The sequence below is a fragment of the Equus caballus genome, chromosome 22 (genome assembly GCF_041296265.1).
Source record: "Equus caballus isolate H_3958 breed thoroughbred chromosome 22, TB-T2T, whole genome shotgun sequence".
Taxonomy (NCBI): domain Eukaryota; kingdom Metazoa; phylum Chordata; class Mammalia; order Perissodactyla; family Equidae; genus Equus; species Equus caballus.
In genome coordinates, this window is record NC_091705.1 from 25,104,126 (window position 1) to 25,128,596 (window position 24,471).

General features: G+C 51.1%; 1 protein-coding gene across 2 annotated transcripts in view; it reads right to left on the reverse strand.

Annotated features, from left to right (window-relative positions):
- LOC106781244 (BPI fold-containing family B member 1) overlaps positions 1–22,526 on the reverse strand; it is a 39,886-nt gene extending 17,360 nt beyond the window's left edge. Inside the window, exons 1-2 of one of the 2 annotated variants that reach the window (XM_023626357.2) lie at positions 22,399–22,526; positions 1,708–1,859 (exon numbers count right to left, since the gene is read on the reverse strand). In XM_023626357.2, coding sequence (XP_023482125.2) covers positions 1,708–1,859; positions 22,399–22,427 — 181 coding nt within the window. In that variant the 5' untranslated portion in view covers positions 22,428–22,526. Of the gene's footprint in view, positions 1–1,707; positions 1,860–4,208; positions 4,333–22,398 lie in introns of those variants that run through there. The other variant, XM_023626358.2, reaches the window with a different exon arrangement.
- Between the last annotated feature and the right edge of the window lie 1,945 nt (positions 22,527–24,471).

Here is a 24,471-nt window from a genome sequence, read left to right on the forward strand (position 1 = left end):
GGACAGGAAGGAGGAAGGAGCTTGCCCTCCTGGCCCTGGGTGCTCCTGTCCCCAGGCTGCTGTGGTGTCACTGCCCAGGGCTGCGTGCTCTGCAGCTCTCCTGAGGGCAGCTTGTGACTCCTGCGGGCACCCAGCTCCCCCAGGCAGCTTCACAGAGAGCTTCCCAGGGAGCCGACGGCAGCCCCTTTCCTCGGGGCAGCTTCCCAGAGAAGCCGGTCAGCGCCCTGGTAGGCAGTTTGCCCGCTAGCCTCAGCCCGCCCCCTGTGGGCCAGCTCTGACCTGGGACGGCTCAGGGCGTTTCTCCACCATCAGTGGGCTTCAACCACACTCTCCCCCTGAGGCTGGGGAGGGTTCTGCCCTCCAGCTTTCTTCTGTCCTTTGATTAGACCCCATCCCCCATCCCTAGGGTATCCTTTGGACCCTTTTATCCTTCTCAGCCAATTCCCCATTACTCCATCCCCTGCTCATAATTCTTTGTACAAACTTATATGCTGGGCTTACTGTGTGGGTCCTGCCTCCTGACGACCCCAACTCACTCATCGCCCAGACTTCCAGCTCCCGGTGGCACGTGTCTTGCTCTCACCTGGCTTGCTTCCCACTCTCCTGCAGGGTTTCCTGGAGTCACCTCCCAAGCCACCCCCTTGTCCACAGCTCCTCAACGCAGATTCTGCTGCTGGGGAAACCTAACCCACGGCTGCTCATCTCCAGGCTCCTTCTGGCTGAAGTTCCCTGTGCTTGTGATTCGCAGCATGGGCCCAGGGCACCCCTGTCTCTCTGCTCCCCGTCCCTGCTCAGGGATCCCTCCTCTGGGGGCAGCGCCTGTGTGGCCCTACAGGACCGGGCCCTGCCCCTGCCCATCCAGCCCAGGCCTGGCCCACTGCATGCAGAGGGCTGGTCTCTGAGTGCTTTACATGGACCTCCAGGGCCGACTGATTGTCATCCTCCTGGGGGACAACGTTCTGGAGCAGAGGTTCTCAACTGAGGCGATTCCATGCCCTAGGAGACATTTGACAACCTCTGGAGACATTTCTGGTGCTCACAACTGGGCAAAGAATGGTGCTAAACATCCTAGAAGGCACAGGACAGCCCCTGCCCACTGCAGAGCTATTTGACCCACAGGGTCAGAACTGCTGGGGTCAAGAAGCCCAGCCTTAGAGTTCACAAAAGCTTTTGTCACTTCCTATCCTATTGGACGATCCCAACAACCAGTGATGCAGCCCCTCTTATTTGTTTCCAGAGGAGGAAACCAAGGTTCAGGGAGTTGCCCAGGGCCACAGAGCTGGAGGGCGGCAGAGCTGCGCCTGAGCTGCAGGCCACCAGAGTCCTAGCTGAGGGTCTGCGCTCCGGGACTGCTTGCACACTGGGTCCCCCTCTGAGGGGGTGTGCTGGCGGTGGGCTTAGAGGACAGCAGTAGGGGGACAGCTGCACTGTCGCACGCAGCGCCACACATCCCTTCTGCAGGCCACGGAAGCTCACAGTGACTGGGTTTGGAATCATGGAATTTAAGAAGGGATCTTGGAATTGTGGACTCTTGAGACCATAGACACCCCCAACCTTTATAATTCATCCGCTGAGTCTCACTGTGGACCTGGGAACCCAGCTGTGCCTTGCATACCCCCAGTGATGGGGAACTCCCTCCCTCCTTTGGAGGGCTGCTCCACCTGCCCCTTGCCTTATGGTGCTGAGGACTGGGTGACCAAGACTTACTTCCTTCAATGACTTCTGGGCTGAGGCTGAGAACCGCAGCGGGGCTGAGGGTGGCTCGGACCAAGGTGGCTGCCAGCAAACCACAGAGGGCGAAGGTCCACGGACCGGCCATCTTCCTGGGGTCAGTGGTAGCAGGTGGCAGGCATCGGAACCTGGGGTGAGCACAGAGGGCCCTGTTGGACAGCACAGAGGCCAAGGGCAGGCCCACCACGCCTGGTGACGTGGGGCACGGAGTCCAGGAGAGGCTGTCTGTTGAAGTGGTTAGGAGAATGGGCTCTGGAGCCCAACTCTTTGGGTCTGTGTCCTGCCTCTGCTGCCAGGTGCTCTTTGTGTGGCCTTAGACAATCAGCTTAACCTCTCTGTGCCTCAGTTTTCTCATCTGGCAAGTGGGCATAATGAAGTAGTGCCCTTCGTCATGGCGTTTGGACGTAAACCCTCCCTGGCCCAACCTCGGCCAACCTCACCTCCTGCTTATTCCCCTCTTGCTCTCTAAAGTCCCCGTCATTCCGACCTGCCTGAGGTTTCCAGAACCCACCTGTTCCCTCCTGTGTCTGTGCCTTTGTGCCTGCTCTTCCTGCTTCCTGTAATGCTTTTCCCCTTTCTTATCTGCCTGCTGAACTCCTATTCACCCTCAGGACTCTGCCCACATGTCCCTTCTCTGAAAGCTCTCCCTCTCCTTCCGCCTGAGACCCTGGACGGCACTTGGAGAGATGTTGCCCTGGGCCGGGGGTGTGCCCAGGACAGGAAGTTTGGTGGCAGGAGGGATATGAGAATTCAGGTGTAGGACGGCTGTTTGCTTAATCTGCAATCCTAAGAGGCCTGAAGAGGGAGCAGGCGGCTGTCTGGAGGCAGGGAGAGAAAGGCAGAGAGAGGGAGAGGCCTGGGCATCTGCTGGGAGGGGAGCTGGGCTGTTCTGGCCCCTGGCTGCTCTGTCCCCTCCACGGGGCGGAGTGGCAGCAACTGCAACCTGGTCCTGAGCTCCCACCTTGCGCCCTGGCTCTGCCTCCAAGCCCCCATGGGAGCTCTGCCCTCTGTGGACTGTCCTGCTTGGGGGAGGGAAGATGCTGACTTGCTCGGCTCCCACGTGGTTCTTGTTGCTAAAGACGACGTGGTGTCCCGATGACACATGTCTCCGTGAGCTGGAGCAGTGGGGGCCCTGTGAGACACCTGCATAATGACTCCACATTGGCCTCCTGACCAGGCCTTGAACTCCAGAAGGGCGGGTGGGTCCACTTGCCACCACTGTGTCGCCAGCTCCCGGCATGGGGCCTGGTACACAGTGGATGTTTAATAAACGAATGGTTGCTGAATGACTGAATGGCCTCCAGGAGCCCTGAAAAAGGGGGATCTGAGTCTGCTACATGGGGGAGGTCTGGGTCGTGGGGACCCTGTCAAGTCACAGGACCCCCATCCCTGAGTGTCAGGAGGCCTGAGGGTGCAGGAGAAACATCGTGGGCCTGGGAGTCAGACAGACTCGAGTGGAGGCCTCTACCACTTGCTGTGTGATCTCAGACAAGTAACTTACTCTCTCTGAGTCTCAGTTTCTCAGCTTTAAAATAAGGAGTAGTAATAACACTTACATCACAGGGCTGTTCGAGGATTAAGTGAGACAGTCCGTTTGTGGCCCAGCGATCCACAAGTGCTCAATGACTATCAGCTGGTATTACAATTATGGCAGCTCTTACTGCTGATGCTGGGCCAGAAGGAACCACCTTGCAGTCAAAGCTGGAGAAAGAACTGACGCCCGGCACTCGGCTCTTTTGTCCTGGGAGCCCCCGCCCCCCACTCCATAGTCTTTTTCTTTCAAGCACCATGACCCTCTTTTCCCTCCGTTACCTTCACCCACCACTCTGTCCTCTGCTCAGAGGTGCTCAGGGAACCAGGAGGACAGTGGCGTTCCCTCCTGTGGGAAGGCATCTCCTCCCTGAGTCCAAGCACCGTGCACACACCCACCACACGGGACCTCACTTTCTGGCCTTTGCTTATGCTGTTCCCTATGCATGGGATGCCTTTCTCTCTTCCTTTGTCCAGCCAACTCTTACTCAGCTTCTCAACCGATATGTCACTTCCTCCAGGAAACCTCCCCTGACTGCCCTTCACCACCATGACCCTGGGCTTTCCTTGAGCACAGCATGTGCCACATTCGCCCACATGGGGAGTTCCTCCAGGGCCATGACTGTCTGATGCTTGTCCCCAGAGTCACCCAATCACAGGGCTGGCGCAGGGCAGTTGGCGAGTGCAGAGTGGGATCTTGTCATCGAGATGAGGTCAGAGAAAGACTCAACTGGTCCGAGTCCTTCATTACCACCCTTTGGTCTTGTGGGCGAGGGAGCTGGGCACCTCTCTACCTGCCGGCTCTGACCCTCAAGAGGGTCGTAGTGGACCCAGGGACCTCACCCTGGGGCCAAGCCTCCCTCCTGCCCCTGACGGGACCCCAGCAGGTGTCTCCAGCCCAGAACCTCCCTGGAGACTAGGCCTTAGCCCCTTCCCCGCACTTTCACCTGGACATGCTGGAGTCCTCGGCTGCTCCTCTCCCACCTGGACAGCGGGTCTGGAAGTCGTCTTATGTCCTGCACACGCTGACTGGGCAGCCACCCCCTGCACTTGGGCTGAGGTCTCCAAGGTAAATATTTGTGGCTTCCAATGAACCACAGCCCTGTCCGGAGGCAGCCTTGGGGCTCCAGCTTCCTGAGGTTGGAGAAAGGAGGGTCTGGCTGACTTGAGAGGTGGGCGGGGTGCAGGGCATGTGTCAGGGGAGCTGGACCAGACACGGTGAGGCCTGTACAAGGGGCTCCCTGCCTTCTGGACAGTCACTCCCAAGGGGTCAACGATGAGAACAGTAGCAGTGACGATGCGTTAACGCCTAGGATGTGGCAGGTGCTACCCCAGGCTTTACATCAGTCCTGTCGGTGGAGCCTCATTCTCACCAGGGTCAGCGCTGTTATCCCAGCTTTGCGAGAGGAACTAGCCTCACACAGTCAGCCAGCGGCAGAGCCAGGATTCAAACAAGACCTCTGACTTCAAAACCCATCTAGGGGTGACTCCACAGCTTGCTGGACACAGGGGGCTTCTGGGGACAGACTGGGTTCAAGTCCTTGCTCCACCATGTCCATGCTGTGTGACCTGGGGCACGTTCCCTAACCTCTCTGAGTCTCAGTTTTTCATCTGTGAAATGGGAATGATGGTTGCACCTACCTCCCGTGGTGCTGAGAGGAACATGGTGGATATGGCTTAGAGCATGGGTCTTGGCATAAAGTAAGTACTGGAAAACGTGAGCAGTTGTTGCTGTTACTGCATATAATAGGACAAGCCTTTGTTGAGAGGTTATCATCATAGGTGTGTAACTGTGGGCAAGATAATTCACCTCTCTGGGCCTTCAGTGTCCTCATCTGTAAAATGGGGATAATAGTGCCCCCCAGCCCCAGGCTGCTGAGGTGCTCACAGCACTTAGCACAAGCTTTTCTTCGTTCATTCGGCAGCAACTAGCACCTGCTTTGCCTTTCCTGCGTCTTCAGGAATCCTGGTGACGATTTGTGGAGTGGATGAATAAGGAGGCAGGACCGTGATAAAGGGGGCAAATGAACAGCCCTGCAGGGGCCCTGTCACCCACTGCCCGGTGCAGGACTGGGCTCACTTAATCCGCACCCTCCCCAGAGGCTGGTCTGCAGCCCTGGGTTTACTGAGGGCACCTGAGGCTCAGAGAGGTGAGTGACTTGCTCCAGGTCCTGCAGCCAGGGGTGCCAGAGCTGGACTTGAGCCCACCTGTCTAGTCCTGACCACGTGCCCTTTACCACCGTGCTGTCCTTCCCCTGCGACTCTGGGTTACTGTTGACGGTGGGATCCAAATGTGGCCTTTCGGCACAGTCTGGGGAATCGTCCTTGTAGCCCCACTCAGTCTAGAAGCCGGGACTGTGGTTCAGACCTGGGAGGGCCACTGCTGAATCCTGTCTCCATGTGCAGGGGGACAAGTGGGGGCAGTGAGTGCCACGAGGCCACACAGTGTGTGGCGGGGCCCTGGCTGGTCTCTCCTTCCTGGAGTTGTCAAGGGACTAAGGCAAGAGCATCTGCCACTCTGCCGTGTTTGTGAATGCGCCAAAGGCCCGGAACACCGAAACACCGATGCTTCGGGGGCCAGGGAGGCCTCCAGGAGGGACCCTGCCAGTCCTCTGGGCACCTCTCCAGAGAGACGAACGTCCCCTCCTGGGCTCTCCAGCTGGCCGCGCCTGCCACCCGTGGACAATGCCTCTCTGTACGATGCCTCCGCCCAGCGCCAGGGCCTGGACCTGCATCAGCTCCTGCTTCCTCCCTCTCGGCCCCAGCACACTCGCCAGGGCAGCAAGCGTGACTGCGCCTCTGTGGCCCAGCAGACCGTGGAGCCGTGTCTCATGGGAGCCCTGCCCTCAATGCCGCTCGGCCCCTCAGGCTGATCAGGGCCTCTGTGTCCTGGCCTCGCCCCTCTGGCTCCCAGGCCTTTGCCTTCACTCTGTCCTCCTCCTGGAGCACCTCATCTGCCCCCTGCAAACTCCATCTTCCTGTGAGGGCGGCAGGAGAGGGGAGGCGGCTGGAGTCCAGCAGATGTGGCACAGTCCCTGCTCTCATCTTATCAGGTCTGCGGCTGTGGGACACCGCCTTCTCTCTGGAAGCTTCTCTGTCCTCAGTGGTAAAACGGGACTGTTTTGAATGTCACATAAGATGATATGAAATTCTTGGAGCGCCAGAGAATTTAGTAAATGATAAATGCTACTATTATTATTGGAATAGTAGCATCCCTGACCTTCAAGGCCCAGTTCGGAGGAGCATCTGCAGAAAGCTGCCTGATTGCTGGCCCCCGGCCCTCCTATCTTCTTGCCCTCCTGGGAGCCCCCAAAGCGCTAACCACTTACTCTCTTGGGGCTCAGATCCCCTCTGTCTTGAGGGATATCCATTTTATCCTTCCATCCATCCATGCATGCATGCAATCATTGTTCATTCATTCATTACTCATTCTAGTCTCCTTTCCACCCTAGTCCCTTCTACCAAAATTCAATTTCCACCCAACAGCCCGAGTCAACTTTTAAAAACATTGCTCAGATCTTGTCATTCTTCTGCTTATTAAAACCCTCCAAAGGCCTCTGCAGCTCTTGCATGAAAATCCAGGCCCTAAGAGGCCCTGCGTGGTTGGCTGCTGTCCACCTCTCAGCCCTCATCTCTCACCATTGTGCCCCACTCTCTTCTCATTCCTACCTCGGGGCCTTTGCATGTGCTGAGCCTTCCCCCAGGATTGCTCTTCTCCCTGCTCTTCCCCCGGCTGGCTCCACATTCACCAAGTCTCAGCTCCGTGTCCCTTCTCTGGAGAGGCCTTCCCTGGCCGCTCTGTCTAAAGCAGGGCTCTTCTTGCTCTTCTCTCACTGCCCCCTGGTGCTGTCCTCACCAGCACTTACTCGAATCTGAATACTCGTGTCGTCCGAGGCACCACAATACCACAGATGCTGTACACCAAGAAGAGGGGCCAGACACGGTGCAAGCAGGTGGTCAAGAACTGATTGCAGAGCTCGTGGGTCCCTCATGTGGGGGCTCCTGACCCAGATCCAGGCAATGAAAGGGTCAAGGGGGCAAAGGAAGAAGACCTGTGAAGACAGGAGGCAGCTGCGGTCCCCTCTCCACTCTCCCGGTGAGGAGAGCAGTGAGCGTCCGCACCCAGTGCAGGCCCAGACGGAGGGGGCTTTCCAGGGACAATTTAGAGGCTTGAGGAGTGTGTCCCCTGGAGTTGGGAAGTGCAATGGACTGAATTCTGTCTCTTGCCTGAGAGAAGCAGGCCGACGAGCTGAAGTCACGGTGGGCAGAGTGGCTCTGTGCGTGGAAAATCATTGCTCTCTGCTCCCTTTGGACGGGGTCGAAGCTTGTGTGTGTGTGTTTTCCAAGGGCCTAGTGTGGGTCCTGCAGGAGAGAGATCCGTCTGTCCTTCCTAGTACCATCCCCTGGGCAGATGGGCGGATGAGGAAAGGGTGCCCTAGAACGAGGGGTGGCATGCAGGGCGCTCAGCCGCTGGAGAAGCTCTGCCGGCGTCTGGGGTTGCAGCTTGAGAGGTCAGGCAGGAGGTTTGAAAATACCCCCGTGAAGGTGCCCACGAGACTCAGCTCTAAACATTTTTGGCTCCCCAGGGAGTAGGGAGCCGTCTGCCTGTGCTCCAACCCTGCATGGAGTCAGAGAGAGGGAAAAGGGGTGTGTGGGGGGGAGAGAGAGAGTGAGAGAGAGAGAGCGCCTCCTCTCCTCTGTTCCTCTTAAGCTGGTCTGTAGAAGCCTCGGTTAGGGGTGGGGAGAGAGTCTGATGTTAAATCAAAGCTGGGCACTCCGACACCACAAAGTGGCAGAGTGGAAAAGACCATCTCCATTTTACAGGTCACTAAAATGAGGCTCAGAGAGGAGAAAATAGGGTGTCATCACCCCCATTTTCCAGATGAAAATGGTTCCTGAAGAAGGGAAGTGACTTGTCCAAGGTCCCACAGCTGTAAAATGTGGAGCAAGGATGTGGACTCGGATCTGTCTGAGTCTGGAGCCCACACTCTGTCCCCTCTGTCCCATCGCCTCCAGCTGGGAAGAGGGACATCCTCTCCTGGGAAGTCTGTGATCCTGCGGAAAACCAGGAAGGGTCTCTGAGAACACGGCAGGGTCAGACAGATAGAAATCAGGAGGACTCGCCGACCATTAGTGTTTCAGACGGCAAGAAGGAAGCCACTCTTGGGTGGGCTCAAGTCTTCAATTTAAAAAGGCTCTTTGTTGGCATGAAAGATGCCACCAGAATGGCAGAAACACTTCACCTCTTGTGCCAATTCCAGTTGCTTGGTAATGGCTGTTGGAGAAGTGCTCAAGCGTCTGGACTCAGCAGAAGAGCATGTGATGATCGATTAGCAATGTCTGCTGTGAGCAGTATAGATGCTGCCTCCTTGCTCCATCCCACCCCGGCATCCACGTTGAAGATTTGGATTCCCTCGAAAAATATCAAAGAGATAACAGAGTGGGGAGGAAATCTCTAGACCACGTGGAATTTGCCAATGCCTTTGGATAAGTCAGTTCTTCTCTCTGGGCCTCAGTTTCCCCAGCTGTAAGATAAGCATGTCGGGCTCCGTGATGCTGTGGGTCAGGCTGAGTCTGATAACCTCTGCTTCTAGCAGAGGGAGCTTGGCAAATATGCAGCGAGGACTGCCCTGTTCCTGAGGACAGATTTGCTCTTGGGGATGCTCATACCCATTGACCAGGGGTGTGCATAGATTCTGTCCAAGGGGATTGCCCAGAGGTGCAGGCAAAATGAACTGTTAGGATCCCCGCTGCAGCCTTATCTGTAACAGCCCTGAAGAGGGACCAGCTCAAATGTCCAGTAACAGGGGATTTATTAAATAAATTGTGGGCCACCAGGTAGACATCACAAAACAACATAGAGAAGCCAATGGAAGGTTCTTAGCAGTGAAACAGTTTTTTCTATTTTTTATTAATTTTTTAAATCTAGGAAAAACATTGCAAGAAAATGTAGCAGAATGGTAACAATGCTTATTTCTTGGTGACATCATCACATATGACTTTTGCCATTTTCTTTGTATTTTCAGAATAAAAAAAATTTTGCCCTGAATACAATCTTTTGATCAGCAAACAACCCCATGAAATGGCTTGAGAATGAGTAAATAAAGCTTGGGCTGGAGACAAGGGAGTGGAGGAAGCCTCATTCCTCTCCCAGAGCTGGACCACAGCCCCCACCAGCTCAGGATTCCAGGGAGCCGCTGTGATGACAGCTGACAGCCGCAACAAAAGCCCAGTCATGCAGTCCCAGAACCACCCAGAACCACCGGGAAAGAGAGAAAGAAATGCGTGCTGGAAGCTCGTGGGCGTAATCCCTCAAGTGGAACAGGAACAGATAAGATTCAGTGCCAACCAACCTTGGCTAAGCCAGACTCATGGCTCTGCCAGGAGACAAAGACCAGATATGCTCAGTGAAGTGTATGGGGCTCTACAGGGACAGAAAGAACAGACTTGGGTCACGATCAGGGTCAACGCAGGCAGAGGGCTAAGCGCTGTGATTCCCATCGACTTGGGCAGCGCGTGATCAGGTGGAGGTCAGCTGGCGGTCAGTTGGCATCAGTAAGTGCTCTAGGAATGGGAGACGCAGCCCAAGTGCTGGCGCCGTACCTGCCCCACGTGGGAAGTGTTTGATGGAGGTTGCACAGGGATTTTTACCAGGGCTGGATTAGTGAGACAAATGCTGGAGGAGCGTGGGACATGGGAAAAGGTGTGAAATGATAGAGCAGGTGGTGTGACCATGCTGTGATGGAGGTCCACACCCGCCTAGTGTGTGACAGTTGCCAACAGCCCAGAGGCCCTGCAGCACCTGACTGGGGAGGGGGATAGTTCAGAGCAGGCCTCATGGCAGAGGAGACAGTTGCGCTGGGTTTCGGGGGTGATGATAAGAGGCAGACAGGGAGGGTTAGGAGAGGGGGGCTTTCCAGGTGGAGGGGCAAAGGAAGGAGGGTGGGAAAGAGTGAGTCTGGAGGCTCATCTGAGCCTGTAATGGAACAGAGCTGGTGGCAGGGAAGTTTGCTGGGGCCATTTCCAGCAGAAGTCAGACCCAGGGTTGGAGGTGAGGTGGGGACAGGGGATGGGAACTGAGCGCCTACAGGGCTGGGGTCCTCGTGGCCCCTTGCATGCCCCAGAATGCCACAGGCTGCAGTGGAGCCTCCCTTGGGCAGGGGACCAGCAAGTCTGAGCCCCGAAACTAGGCCTCCAGGACCCTGCTTGTCTCAACACTCTCGTCTCAGCTCTCTTGGGGGCCTTTCTCTCTCACACACAAGCTGGTTTCTCCACGTCTTTGTCTCTTTCTTCCTGTCCCCTTCCCTCTGTGTCTCTCTGTGTCCCCATCTCTGTCCATCTCTTGGGTGCCCCCTCAGAGGCCCAGGAGGGAGCTGGGGAGCCCTGTGGAGACCATAGGTGTTGGCACTTTGAGAGGTGACCCCCCTGCTGTGTGGCCTTGGGCAAACATCCTACCAGAAGTGACTTGGGCCCTGTCATTGAGCAGTGACTGACTTTGGCTCAGCTGTGGACATTGGAAGAGAACCACCTAATCATCTGAGCACTTACTCCCTTCCAAGGCCCTGTTCTAAGCACCTCTTAACTCATTTCACCCTCAACACAGTCGTGCTGCTGGGAGATGTGCTAGGACGGTGCTCAAAAAGTGCTTATTAAAGCAGGGCCTGGAACTGAGTCAGGGAGCTCCTAATGTTAGGATTTCTGTTATGATTATTGCAGGTGTTATTATTGATATTGTGTAGCTGTGACTGGGTGAAGGAGAATTAAGAGGTTTTACAACCCAGGGGATGTGATGATAACTGTCCTTTAGGAGTTTCTGCCTGTCCTTGGAAACAGGGTCTGGCTGTGTGTGTGTGTGAGCTAGAAAATGCAAGGGGTGGGTCCTCTGGGAAGTGGGGTTCCCTAGATCAAGCCTCTGGAAGCATCTCAGTCCCCAAATGGGGAGCCTCAGTTTGGGGGGCTCAGAGGCTCAGCCTTGCCTCCCCACAAATGGCCATCCGCGGAGACAGACTCTGAGCGGCAGGCCCCACCACAGCTCAGCCTGGCTCTCTCCAGGTCAGGAGGGTGGGGACGTCCTCACCAGCAGCCCAGGGCAGGGTGAGGAGGTGCCTACACCTGAGCTGAGACTGCCGTGTGGGGGCCTGTGCAGTTTTAGGGGTCTGTCCCCAGTACTTCTCCCTGACTCCCTCATTCTCTCTGGTAAATCAGGACTGCTGGGACAGACAGACGCAGTCAGCCAGCTGGTCTGTTGGTCAGTCAGCTGATTGTATGACACAGCCTCTGTGTGCAGCCACAGTTCTAGGTGCTTGAGACGTAGCAAGGAGAAAACAGACAGCCCCTTGCCCTTCTGGGGCTCCCATTCTCCTGGGAAGACAGAGGGTGATCCAGAAACAGGCAAAGAAATAAAAAACACGGGGCTCCATGGTCTCAGTTGTGAAGATAGAGAACAAAAATAAAGAACACGTCTGGAATGCCGGAACTACGCCGCCAGAGCGTCAGGAGGGCTGAAGGGGTTTCATGAGAGTGGTTAAGTGGTTTTATATACTAAAGGAGGGGCTGCCCAAGGGAAACAGGATGCCCTCCTTGAACACCCAATGTCCCCCACCCACACATCCTCCGACATGCACATCCAACACACATACACACACCCGCACCCAACAAACACACCCCCAACACACACACACTCCCAACACACCTACACACACCCATCCCCCAACACATAACACACATACCCAACACACACACACTCCCCCATGGCTCTCCACATAAATATCTCCTCGCTTGACTTTTACATTTCACATTTGACTTTGGAACACAGTTTTAGAGATTAATTGTGTGTGAAGGAGGGGCTGCCTGAAGTACAGAGTAGGAATGGCCATACCATTTCTGATTTCTTACTACCTTCCAGACTGCACCTCCAGCCTGCAAGTTCACTGCTGTCACCTCCATTGTCCAGATAAGGAAAGGGAGGTGCAGAGAGGCAGGGTGACCTGCCCGAGGTCACACAGCATTTGAACTCTGGTCCCTCTCGCTCTGAAACTTGCGCTCTTTATCTTTCAGCCATCGTCTCCCAGATGTGTTTTCGTCCCACCTTCACCTGCCACATCTGCCTTAGCGTTTTGCAATGTCTGCCAACCCCTGGGATTACTGTTTACTCAACACGCGTTTTGGTAAATGGAATCATGTTTGAAAACTTAAATACATTTGATTTTCTATTTCTAGCAGCAAATTGTATAACACTACTCAAAGTGAGAAAACAACATCACTTCCCGTAAGTAGGAGGTGACCTCACAACTACAGTGACGATAACAATGGCTCTAATTAGACTTAATGAGCACTTAAGCACCCTTGGCTTCTATTGACCCATTTCACCCCACACCGATGCCTGGAGGTGGGCGATGTTTTATCCTCATCTGGAGAATGATGTTTGGATGACCCCCTTCAGAGGAGCAAAAGACTTTTCCTAAAATCACAGTGGAAACAACAGAAGCATGTTGCTGGACTCTGGCTAGCAATGTTGCCTGCTTGAGGTGCCTGGCGAGAAGGGCCCCAGTGGTTGGAGAGGTGTGGATGACATGCCAGCATTCCAGCGAGTCTTTCACACTGGAAGAAAGAGTAGGAAGGCCAATCACTTTCTCATGCCCACCCATGATGTGGGAGTAGCCCTGCTTCTGGAAAACCCGGCACCAAGCTATCTATCCTGCACCAAGAAATGCTTTGGAGCTCTTTCTAAGTGTGTGTGTGCCAGATGACAAATCTCTCACTGTGTGGGTGTTAGTGCTGCCTAAGTAGCTGAGATAAATACAGCCCATGGTTAACATAGGTTAGCATAAGGAAAGCCATCTTGTAGAAGGAAGCCATGTTGGAACTGTAAATGACCCTGATCCGCCAGAAACCCCCCTGACTTGTCAGTAATGCTTTACTTTCCAGATAGCCTAGATGAGTAAACACCTGCTTGTGAGAAATATGCATGCTCTGCTATGTCCGTAGCCCTGGCTTACACATTAACCTCCCTATTGTGATATGGCAATAACTTTGCTCTTCAAGTTTTCTCAGGAGTGTAACCACCTCTAGAAAAGAGCCCTATGCTGGGATCAATCACCAGTGACAGGAGAAGGAGATGGATGTGGTGTCTCAAGTTTTGCTACACCAGATGGTCAACATTCCAAAAAACCCCTTTTCAGCCCATTTGCCCTATATGACTGCTTCAAAATTTTGTGGTTTTAAGACAGTTCTTTGGGACAGTAGTCTACCGTCTTCCCCCTTGCTAGCAAGCTATAATAAAAGACCCTTTCTCTCCTACCACCCTGCCTCTTGACTGTTGGCTTGTGTTTGTGGTGAGTAGAAAACCCCTTTTGGCGGTTACAAATTTGGCAGCTCAGATGGCACTATAAGTCCTGTTCATGTCTAGTCAACCTCAAACAGGCAACCTGGTGGGTAAGTCCCTAGCAGCTGCTGAGGCCCTTTTGTCTTGGGGATTTGCCTTTCCTGCTTTCCTGTACGGACGCCGGCTGCCTCCTTATGCTGACTGTGGCACAGAGAGAAACAGCTACGTCTGGCAAGTCCACAGGCTCAATCAGGAACAGGGCAAGTTGCCTCGGGGATGCCTGAGAACTCCCTTCCCCTCCATTTTGGATCTTGCCATTTACAGTAGGGCCATCGGGGTGCACAGTTGGAGTGGGAATAGTTGTAGGACTTTACCTGAAATCTGGGAACTAGTTCACTTTTGTCTGGTTTACCTGGTGCTTACGGTGTAAGTGTGGGACATGTCCGATTTTGTGTAATAATAATGCGAAGTTCACCATTGGTTCCCCGAGAATGCCCATTGGGGCAAATTTTGAATAATTGGTTTGATGATAGCTATGAACCACTGACTAAGAAAAAGATGATTTTTTTAATTGCAACACTTCCTGGACACAGTATTCCCTAGGGTCAGATGAAGACCGGCCAATGAATGGCTCACTGAATTGGCACACCATCTTACAGTTGGAATTGTCCTGTAAGCAAGCTGGTAAAGATGATGAGGTCCCATATGTCCCAGCGTTTATGCTGTTATATCAGGATAAGAAAAGGCAGGGAAAGATTTCCTTATGGTACAAAGAACAGAAGGAGAAAAGGGACCAGTTTTACAGGAAACTCAGGAGGAAGAAGAAGATATGACATTCATTCAAACCCTCAACCCTCCCCCAGCAGGATGAGCACAGGTTCCTGCTGCCACCCTCTCCTGCACCTCAGCCCCAGATGACGGAAAGGGGTGTTTGTTCTGACGAAGATTGAAGGGGCCTGGGGCTCCTTTGAACCTAAAACAACCTATTTATGTTTCCCCACAGGAACTCCAGGTACAATTGACAGGTACGGATTGATTTTCTAGTGGATACTGGCACCACCTATTCTATTTTAAATAGAAAACTGACCCAAAAAACAGCCAGTTCAACTCCAGTAACTGGGGTTTCTGGTCAAGTCTGAGATCTGTCTTTTTGTTTGTTTGTTTGTTTGTTTTGGTGAGAAAGATTGGCCCTGAGCTAACGTCTGTTGCCAGTCATCTGCTATTTTATGTGGGGTGTCATCACAGCATGGCTTGATGAGCGGTGCGGGGTCCACACCCAGGATCCAAACCTGTGAACCCCAGGCCACCAAAGCGGAGTACATGAGCTTAACCACTATGCCACCTGGCCGAACCCAGATTGGTCATTTTTATAGCCATTAGAATGCCAAGTGGGAGACTGAACTCTAAAACATAGTTTCATGTACATGCCAGAATGTCCCATCCCACTTTTGGGCTGGGATTTTCTTTGCAAACTAGACATAAAGGTAATTTTTACTCCAGGACAGCTAGACATGCAAGTCCCTTTGGAATAATCTCTAAGATTACAGATGGCCTTGCTGGGAATCTCTGAATCAGACCAGAACTATTGCCACCTGAAATGTATGGGCAAAGGGGACCCCAGGTAAAGCAAAGAATGCCCAGCCAATACAAATACCATTAGAGGAAAAGACAGCCAAGCCTAATTTAAAACAGCATCTGCTCAAACAAGAGCCCAAAGAGACATCCAACCCATTGTTAAGAAATTCCCGGAGACAAGACTGATTAGGCTCTGTCAGTCTCCATATAATACACCTATTCTCCCAGTGAAAAAACCTCATGCCAATGAGTACCGCTTTGTCCAGGACCTACATGTCATAAATGAAGTGGTTCAGGACTTACACCCTGTGGTACCTAGTCCCTATACTATATTGACAAATATTCTGGTAGAATATTTGTTGGTTGGTTCCCAGTTTTAGACTTAAAAGATACACTCTCCTTTGTACCACGGGCTGAGGAAGCCCAGCAGCCGTTTGCTTTTGAATGGCATGATACAGGACACAACAACATTGTTGGACTGTCCCCTCCTAGGGCTTTAAAAATCTCCCCACTTTATTTGTGGAAACTCTGGCTAGAGATTTAAGTCCTTTAAAGCTAAAGGATGGACTACTGTTACAACGTGTGGATGACCTGCTAGTAGCGAGCCCCTCTTAGGAACCATGTTTAACAAATACCATCAAAACTCTAAGTCACCTGACCGAGTGCAGATATAAAGTCTCTCAAAAGAAAGCTCAAATCTGAAAACATAAGGTCTCTTATTGGGGTTCATTATTTCTAAGGGAAAAAGAGAATTATTGCCCAACCAGAAAAAGGCAATTGCCTGCCTGGGCCCTCTCAAAACCCCCCGACAATTGCGAGGGTTTCTGGAATGGTTGGCTTCTGTTGGATATGGATCCCTAATTATGGACTTATAGCAAAACCTCTATACGAGGCCTAAAAAGGCTTAGACTCAGAACCTCTGGACTGGACTAAAGAATGTCGATTGACATTTGACACCATCAAAACTAAACTGGTAACAGCCCCAGCTTTAGGTCTGCTAGACCTAGAAAAACCTTTTAATCTTTACGTGCATGAGAGGCTGGGCATAAGCCTAGTGGTGCTAACCCAATAGCTAGGGACCCTTCCGAGACCTGTGACCTATTTCTCCAAACAATTAGATCAAACGGTAAAAGGCTGGCCTCCCTGTCTCAGAGCCGTCGCTGCTACTTGTGACATCCTGCAAGAGGCTGAGAAGGTCACTCCAGGCCAACCCACCACTGTCTATGTACCCCACCTGTCCTCACCTTACTGGAACAGAAGGGAGGAAATTGGCTCATGTCAGGCAGAATGGGCAAACATCAGGCCATCGTGCTAGATAACCCAAATGTCAGGTTGCAAGTCTCTTCAATCCAGAATCCGGCCACCTTACTCCCCAACGAAACTTCACAAGCAACAGGCCATAACTGTTTACAAGTCATAGAAATGGTTTATTCCAGCCAACCAGACCTAAAAGATCGACCATTTGAGGACCCTGAACTGGAGCTGTTCACAGACAGCAGCAGCTTCCTGGATCGGGGTAAGAGATGCGCCAGATGTGCAGCTGTGACTTTACGAGAGACTTTAGAAGCTGCAGCCCCGCCTCCAGGAGCCTCAACTCAAAAGGCAGAAATCATAGCCCTAGCCCGAGCCTTACAACTATCTTGGGGAAAAAGGTGACTGCTTATACGGATGCCGGTTATGCATCTTCAGTGGTCCATGCCCACAGGGTGATCTGGAAAGAAAGGGGACTCTTAGCTGCTGACAAAAAGAAATTAAACATGCTACAGAAATATTACAGTTATTAGAGACCTTTAATGAGCCCTCACAAGTGGCCATAATACACTGCCCACGTCATCAAAAGCGTAAAGCCTCTATCGCTAAAGGAAACGGGCTGGCCGCTCAAGCAGCCAAGAAAATAGCAAGAACAAAAGGCTCTGCCATAACTGGCCCTTTGCTTCCTCAAATAAACTTGTCTGAGTATCAGCCAACTTACTCAGAAAAGGACTCAGAATGTGCAAGAGACTGAGGTTTCCTCTCAGACCCGCAGACAGGCTGGAAGATGAACGATCAAGGAAGAATTCTTGTGCCTGAGGCTCTCCTCTACCCGCTCCTAAAACGGGTGCATGAGAGCACTCATTATGGGAGAGACGATACTTTACACTGGGCTCAAAAATGTATTGTGGGACCTAATTTTAAAAAGACTGTGCAACAAGTAACTAAGAGTTGCATGATTTGTGCAAAAAATTACCCCAAAACTGCTCCAGGGCCTCCACAATGAGGAGTCTGACACACAGGGGAATGGCTGACGGAAGACTGGCAGACGGGCTTCACCCGAATGCCCCGCGCTGCTGGAGATTACCGATACTTCCTGGTACTGGTGGATACGTTTTCTGGGTGGGTGGAGGCTTTCCCCACCTGGTCGGAGAAGGCTGCTGAAGTCATCCAGGTTCTGTTAAAGGAGACATTCCCAGATTTGGCCTGCCTAATACCACACAGAGTGACAATGGACCTGCTTTCGTGTTTCAAGTCACTCAGCAGGTTTCCAAGACATTAAATATTAGATGGACGCTACATTCAGCCTGGAGACCCCAGTCTACAGGAAAAACAGAAAAGATGAACTCTAAAAAAGAACATTGCTAAAATCCATCAAGAACCTCATCTCACCTGGGTCAGAGCATGGCTGTTGTCCTCCTGCGGATTAGGGTGGCTCCCTGAAGTGGCCTTAAATTGAGTTCTTTTGAAATTTTATACACTCTCAGGATTTTCTTTTTCAGGTGAATCACCTGAAGCTCTAACAGATGTTGCAGTCACAGCTTCTGTCAAATCCTTAAGTGCTGTACTGACTTCTATTCATGAGTTTGCCTCTAACAGGGCAGCTTACCCATCTGATGTGCCCCTCCATCCTTTCCATCCTGGTGGCCAAGTACTGCTGAAGACCTGGAGGGAACAAGGACCTGAAAACCAGCTAGCTGCCAGATGGACGGGCCCTTTTGACATACTGCTGACCATGCACTCCTCTGTTAGGTCGCCAGAATAAAACCGTGGGTACATCACTCTCAGATAAAGGCGGCTCCTATCTCACAGGAAAGTGTAGCTCATAATAAAATGGATACTTGGCAAATTGAGCTGCTAAAAGAGTTAAAATATGTATTCAAGAAAAAACCTTAGCCTTTTCTATTTGTTTTCTTTCCTTACCATCACCTTAGCTTAGAAAGACAATGCTTTGGTCCGTATCTCTCAGGCTGTTGCATCCTCTACGAAAGTCACTAATTGTTGGACTTGCCATCCCAAGTCCTCTTCCATTCTCGAACATGGGGATCCACTGGTCCACCCTGTATATAATTTTTCCCAGATTCCTCCAGGTTGGACCAAAAGGCCCATAGACAAAAGAGTGATATACTGGGTTAGAATAGCCCAGGTCTCCAGTGGAAGACAGGGGACAATTCCCTCCTTGCTGTATCCTTAAAAAGAAACCAACACAAATATGTATGTCTTCTCTAGAAAGCAATATGTTGCCCATATGTGCAACTTCCCCAATTGAAATCCCCGCATAAGGATTTGGTCAGCAAGAATTAAGAAATTCCTTGCTGTTATTTTCAAACGAGAGCTCTCCCCCATGGACTCAAGTACCAGACACTTGGGATCCCAGATAATTCAGCAAAAAAAGGAGCTCAATGTAACACCTGACAACACTGTCACCCTACACTGTGCCTTAACTTCTGCCTCCCCCCTGGGCCCCATGATATGCCTTAGAGAAACTTAAATGGGCCCAGAACTGTTTTTCCTTTTTGCTGGGCGCCATTTCCCTCGGGTCACAAATGTTGCACATACCACTAGAAGAAATAATTTAGACTTTCAATCTGTATTAACACGTCACTTCCCTGGATGCTGGATTTTATTTCTGCACAAAGTTTCAAAAGGGCAATCCAGACATCATGATTAAAGCTGGCACAAGTGCACAACTTATTATAAAGACCAAACCATCCTCGTCTGTAATCCAAATCGCCCCTGGAGAACCTACTGACTCAAGTTTTCCAGGTCGCAATTGGGTGGAAAGGCTGCACTGGCTATCAGTATAGACATTGATCATACGTACTGTCCCCCTGGAGAATATATATTCATATGCAGTCATAATGGAATACCCTGGGCACACAACTGTCTGTGGAGTCCTGCAGACTCAGGCCAATGTCTGTTGGGCACCCTAATAATGCCTTTTAACTCATATTCTAATGAAGAAACTAAACATTGGACACATTCCCTAAAACTACTCAGTAGAGTCAGCCGAGATTTATCTGGTGGAATTCCTGAGGGGGACGCTTATTTCTTTGGATAAACTCTGCCACCTTGGTGGGGAGTTGCAGCCCACCAACATGTTCTTTGAAACTTATCTTGTACTCTTGAAATTATAGCAAATGAAACTGCTAACTCTCTTGCTAATTTACAAACTTCTCTTGACCTTTTAATCAAAGTAGTCTTGGGTAACAGAAAAGCTCTGGATTACATCCTTGCGGAACAAGGTGGTGTAGGCGTGGTGGCTAACTCCACCTGCTGCGCTTGTCAACACTTCTCCCCAAGTAGAAACCAGCACTAACAAAATAGGAGAACAAGCCACCTGGATAAGATAAGCTTAAGTCATCAAACTCCTTTCCTGTTAGGAACGGGTGATTGGTTTACTAACCTTTTCTCCTGGATGCCAGCTGGAATTCAATCCATTCTTGCGGGTATCATAAAAGGTGGCCTTAGGCTCACTAATATACCTAGCCATTAAAATTGGAATAAAATGTATATCCACCTTAACCACCAAGGTCGAAGTCAACAGCAAGACAGTTTCCCGTTAGGTACTCCCCGGCTCGTTTTAAGAAGAGAGTAAATCTCTTCCATGCCTTGGTTCCCTCACATCACCCAACTTCAGTTGGAAGTAGCCAGATTGGACACGCCGGCTCTATTCCCAACACCAGCATAGGATTATGCTGGGTGTAATAATCTGACAGGAGGTAAATTGTTAGCACCATCTAAGTAGCTGAGATAAATACAGCCCATGGTTGACATAGGTCAGCATAAGGGAAACCATCTTGTAGAAGGAGGCCATGTTGGAACTGTAAATGACCCTGATCCACCAGACACCCCCCTGATTTGTCAGTAATGCTTTAGTTTGCACATAGCCTAGATAAGTGAGCACCTGCTTGTGAGAAATATGCATGCTCTGCTATTTTCATAGCCCTGGCTTAGACATAAACCTCCCTATCATTAAAAGGTGATAACTTTGTTCTTGAAGTTTTGTCAGGAGTGTAACGACTTCCAGGAAAGAGCCCTATGCTGGGATCAATCACCGTGACAGGAGAAAGAGATGATCTGGTGGCTCAAGGTTCACCACACCAGATGGTCAACATTCTGAGACGCCTCTTTTCAGCCCATTTACCCTATACAACTGCTTCAAAACTGTAGTTTTAAGATGGTTCTTTGGGACAGTAGTCTGCCATCTTCCCCCTTGCCAGCAAGCTGTAATAAAAAACCCTGTCTTTCCTACCACCTTGCCACTTGACTGTTGCCTTGTCTTTGTAGTGAGTGGAAGATCCCTTTTAGCAGGAACATGGGTGGCTTCATCCACTGTCATCAGCAAAGGCTCCGAAACCCAAACGAAGTGAGTTCTCGAAACTCTTTGCACGTTTTCTGGACTCGAGACCTCCCTGGACTGTGAATGTCTTGCTTTCTGTTTATCTCAACTTCCTGGGGGCCAGGAGGGGAGCAGGGGACCCATTGGGCCCCTCCCTCAAAGTCACCCACACTAGATTAGGTTCCTGTGCTAACATTCACTCACTTAGTCACTCAGTCCTCCAGGAGAGAAGAGGTAATCAGGGGTGAAACACAAGACCTGCCTGAAGTTGGGGCATTGCAGGAACTCTCTTCAATGACTTCCTTCACCCCTGGAAAGGGACATTCAGGACTTCCCCTGCCTTCCGTCCAGCTTTGCTTCTCTGCACTTTCAGCATCTGCTGCTCCTGAGAGAAGTCTTTCCAGGGTTTCCTCAAACAGCAGCCCTGACTTCTGACCTGTTTCCACTCATTCCTCACCTCCCCCTCTCACCTCCTGACTCTCCCCGCAAATGGTGTCTCTGGCTTCCCTCCTCTCCACCCCCACTGTGTGACCTCGCTTCAGGCCTCATCATCTCCTGCCTGAGGCAGTGGCCACAGCCTCCTCACTGGCCTCCCTGAGTCTGGCCTGGCCCCATCAAATTTCCTGTCCACACTGTAGCCAGAGCTATCTTCCCTCCCCCTAATATTTTCTTATGAAAGTCATCAAGCACAGAGCAAGGTTAGCTTTCCCAATAACACTGTCTATCTACCACCCATATATCGCCCATCATCTTATCTGTTTAATGCAATTCAAACAAAGTTGGGAGTGCCAGGACCCACAGAACTTCAGCACATGCATCATCACCTAGAGTCCAGCATCAGTTTGCAGCTGGGCTTTTGGCTCAGAGGAGGCCAAGGTGCACCTTTCTTTTGTCATCCAGCTTTGGGTCCATCCAACACTAGCTACTCTTTCCATGACGCCCAAGTTCAACCCAACGAGATCAAAGTCGTGTGCTGGTGGGAAAGTGGGTGTCACATCCGCCCTGGCCCCCAAGATTGGCTTTCTGGGTCTGTTTCCAAAACTGTTTGGTGATGACATCACCAAGGTAACTGGGGACTGGAAGGGCCTGAGGATTACCGTGGACCTGACCATTCGGCACTGACAGGCCCAGACTGAGGGGAACCTTCTGCCTCTGCCCTGACCATCACAGCCCTCAACGGTTGAAAGAAGCAGAAAAACATTAAGCACAGTGGGAATACCCCTTCGGATAAGACTGTGAACATTGCTCAACAGATATGGTACCCATCTTTAGCCAGAGAACTCGTGGAACCATTAAAGCGATCCTGGGGACTGCCCAGTCTGTGGGCTGCAATGCCAACGTTTCGATACACAATGAAAAGCACAGATATTAAGTGTCCATTTGCTGAGATTTGACAAATACATACGCCTGTGTAACCCAAACCCCTAACAAGTCACAGAATTTCTCCACCAACCCAGAAAGTTCCCTTATGCCTCCTTCAAACCAATGCCCCCGAGCTCCCACGGGGTGGGTGGAAGTCAGTTCTGATTTTCTTTTTCCCCCATAGATCATCTTTGCCTGTTCTTGGTGTCCTGTAAATGGAACACACGATATGTTCTCTACTGTGCTGGCTTCTTCCACTCAGCCTGGGGCTGTTGATACTCACCCACGTCGTTGCGGCTGTTGGTGGGTCATTCCCTTTCATGGACACACAGTATTTCATTGTATGAATACCTCTCAGTGCGTTCATTCACTCTCCCTCCTGTTGATGGAAGCTTGAGCTGTTTCCAGTTTGGGAATATTATGAATATAGTTTCTACTCAACATTTCTGGACAAAGCTTTTTGTGAAAAAATGTTTTCATTTCTCTTGGAGTGGAATTCCTGAGTCATAGGGTAGGGCTGTGATTACTTTTATGTGAAACTGCCAAAACTCTGTCCAAAGTAGTTGGACCATTTCACACACTTCTACCTGCAGCGTATGAGAGTTCTGGATGCTCCACTCCTGCACCAACACGTGGTGTTGTTGGTAATTTTAATTTTAGGTTTTCTCCTGGGTGTATAAGTGCCATCTTTTTATAAAGCTTGTCCCTGGCACCTCGTGGCTCTCAGGAGAAAGTCCAACTCTTAGCCTTAGCTCTGAGCCCTCCAAGATCCAGCCCTTCTCTGTCCAGCCTCACCTTCTCTGCCTGCCTTTAAACTTTTCTACTGTATTCACGTGAGTGTGTTTTTCCCACATGCATGGGGTCAGTGGATTTTTTGCTGCTTTTACATGGGCTGGTTTTCCAGCCTGGAATGTGCTCCTGCCCTCACTCATCTGATGACATCCCAATTGTCCTTTCACACTCACCTAAGCTGTCACCTCCTCCAGAAGCCTTCCTGGACATCTCACTCAGATGAAGTCATTCCCTCCTTAGTGCCATGAGGGTACTTTCCAGATATTTCTCCTGCGGCTCTGATCAACCTGTTTGTAATTGCCTCACCCTCTAGACTGTGAACTCCAGGAGGGAAGACCCCCATCTGACTCACCCCTGTGTCCCCAGCACCCAGGGCAGGTCGGCACATAGTGGGATCTCAGGATGCATTTCACAGCCTCGACAGCAGCAGCAGTGACAACCGGAATAGTCACTGACAGCTGCCACGTGCTCATGTGTGCTGGGCCCTGTGTGAAGCACAGCAACTCCCTCATTTAATCCTCAGCACAACCCTATGAGGCAGAGACATTACCATCCCTATAACACAGACGGGGAAACTGAGGCTCCGAGAGGTAAAGACGCTGCCCCAGGAAACGGCCGGGATGTGTCCAGACATCTTCCTACCATTTGGGCATCTGCTCAAATGTTCCCTCCTTCCAGAATCAGTCTTGCATTTTCTTCCCGCACTCCCCATCCACAGCCCCACAATCTCTCTCCGTTACACGTGCCCACTTTCAGGCCTTCATAGCCCCTAAACAGCCTGCAGTGGTCTTATTTACTTATTGTTTATGTGCCTATCATCTGTCCCCGCCCACACACAGTGAGGTCTTGAGAACTGGAACTTGTCACGTCCACCACGTCGCCCCAGGACATGGCCACACTGTGTGGCACACAGTCAGGACTCAATAAGCACTGGCTTAAAGTGGAACGGTGTACATCAGTAGCACATGGTTTTAAAAAATGTTTAAGAAACAGGGATAAAAATGATACATAGATAAGTAGATACAAAGATTTGCATTTTGTTCTATACAAACTTTATCTTAGAGTTAAAAAACAAACAAATATTGAACTTTAGTCAGTGAAAAGCATTGAGTTGTGTAAAGTGAACTGTGATCTACAATTTACTTTGAAAAGTGTCCAAAATGAAGATGGTTGGATGATGGAAGGATGGACAGACAGGTATGTACCTGAGAGGTCAAGCAGAGCAAACCGTTAATTACAGAATCTAGGTGGCGGGTGTGTGGGTGCTCACTACACAATTATTTCACAATTCCTGTATGTAAGAACATTTTTACAATCAAATGTAGAGAGGAAGTCACACAGGTGCAGGATAAAAATTCCACCAGTACAGCAGGATATGGAGTGAAGCCCAGACATACAGTATTTTCACCCCAATCCACTCTATTCCTGCAATTTTAATCTCTGTGAACACGTCCTTATCTGTCCCTCCAGAAGGGCTTGTCCTTTTACAACAATCCCAGAAGGATCAGACTACACTGTGTTTTGCACCTTGTTCCCCAACCCTTGTTAACATGTCTTGGAGATT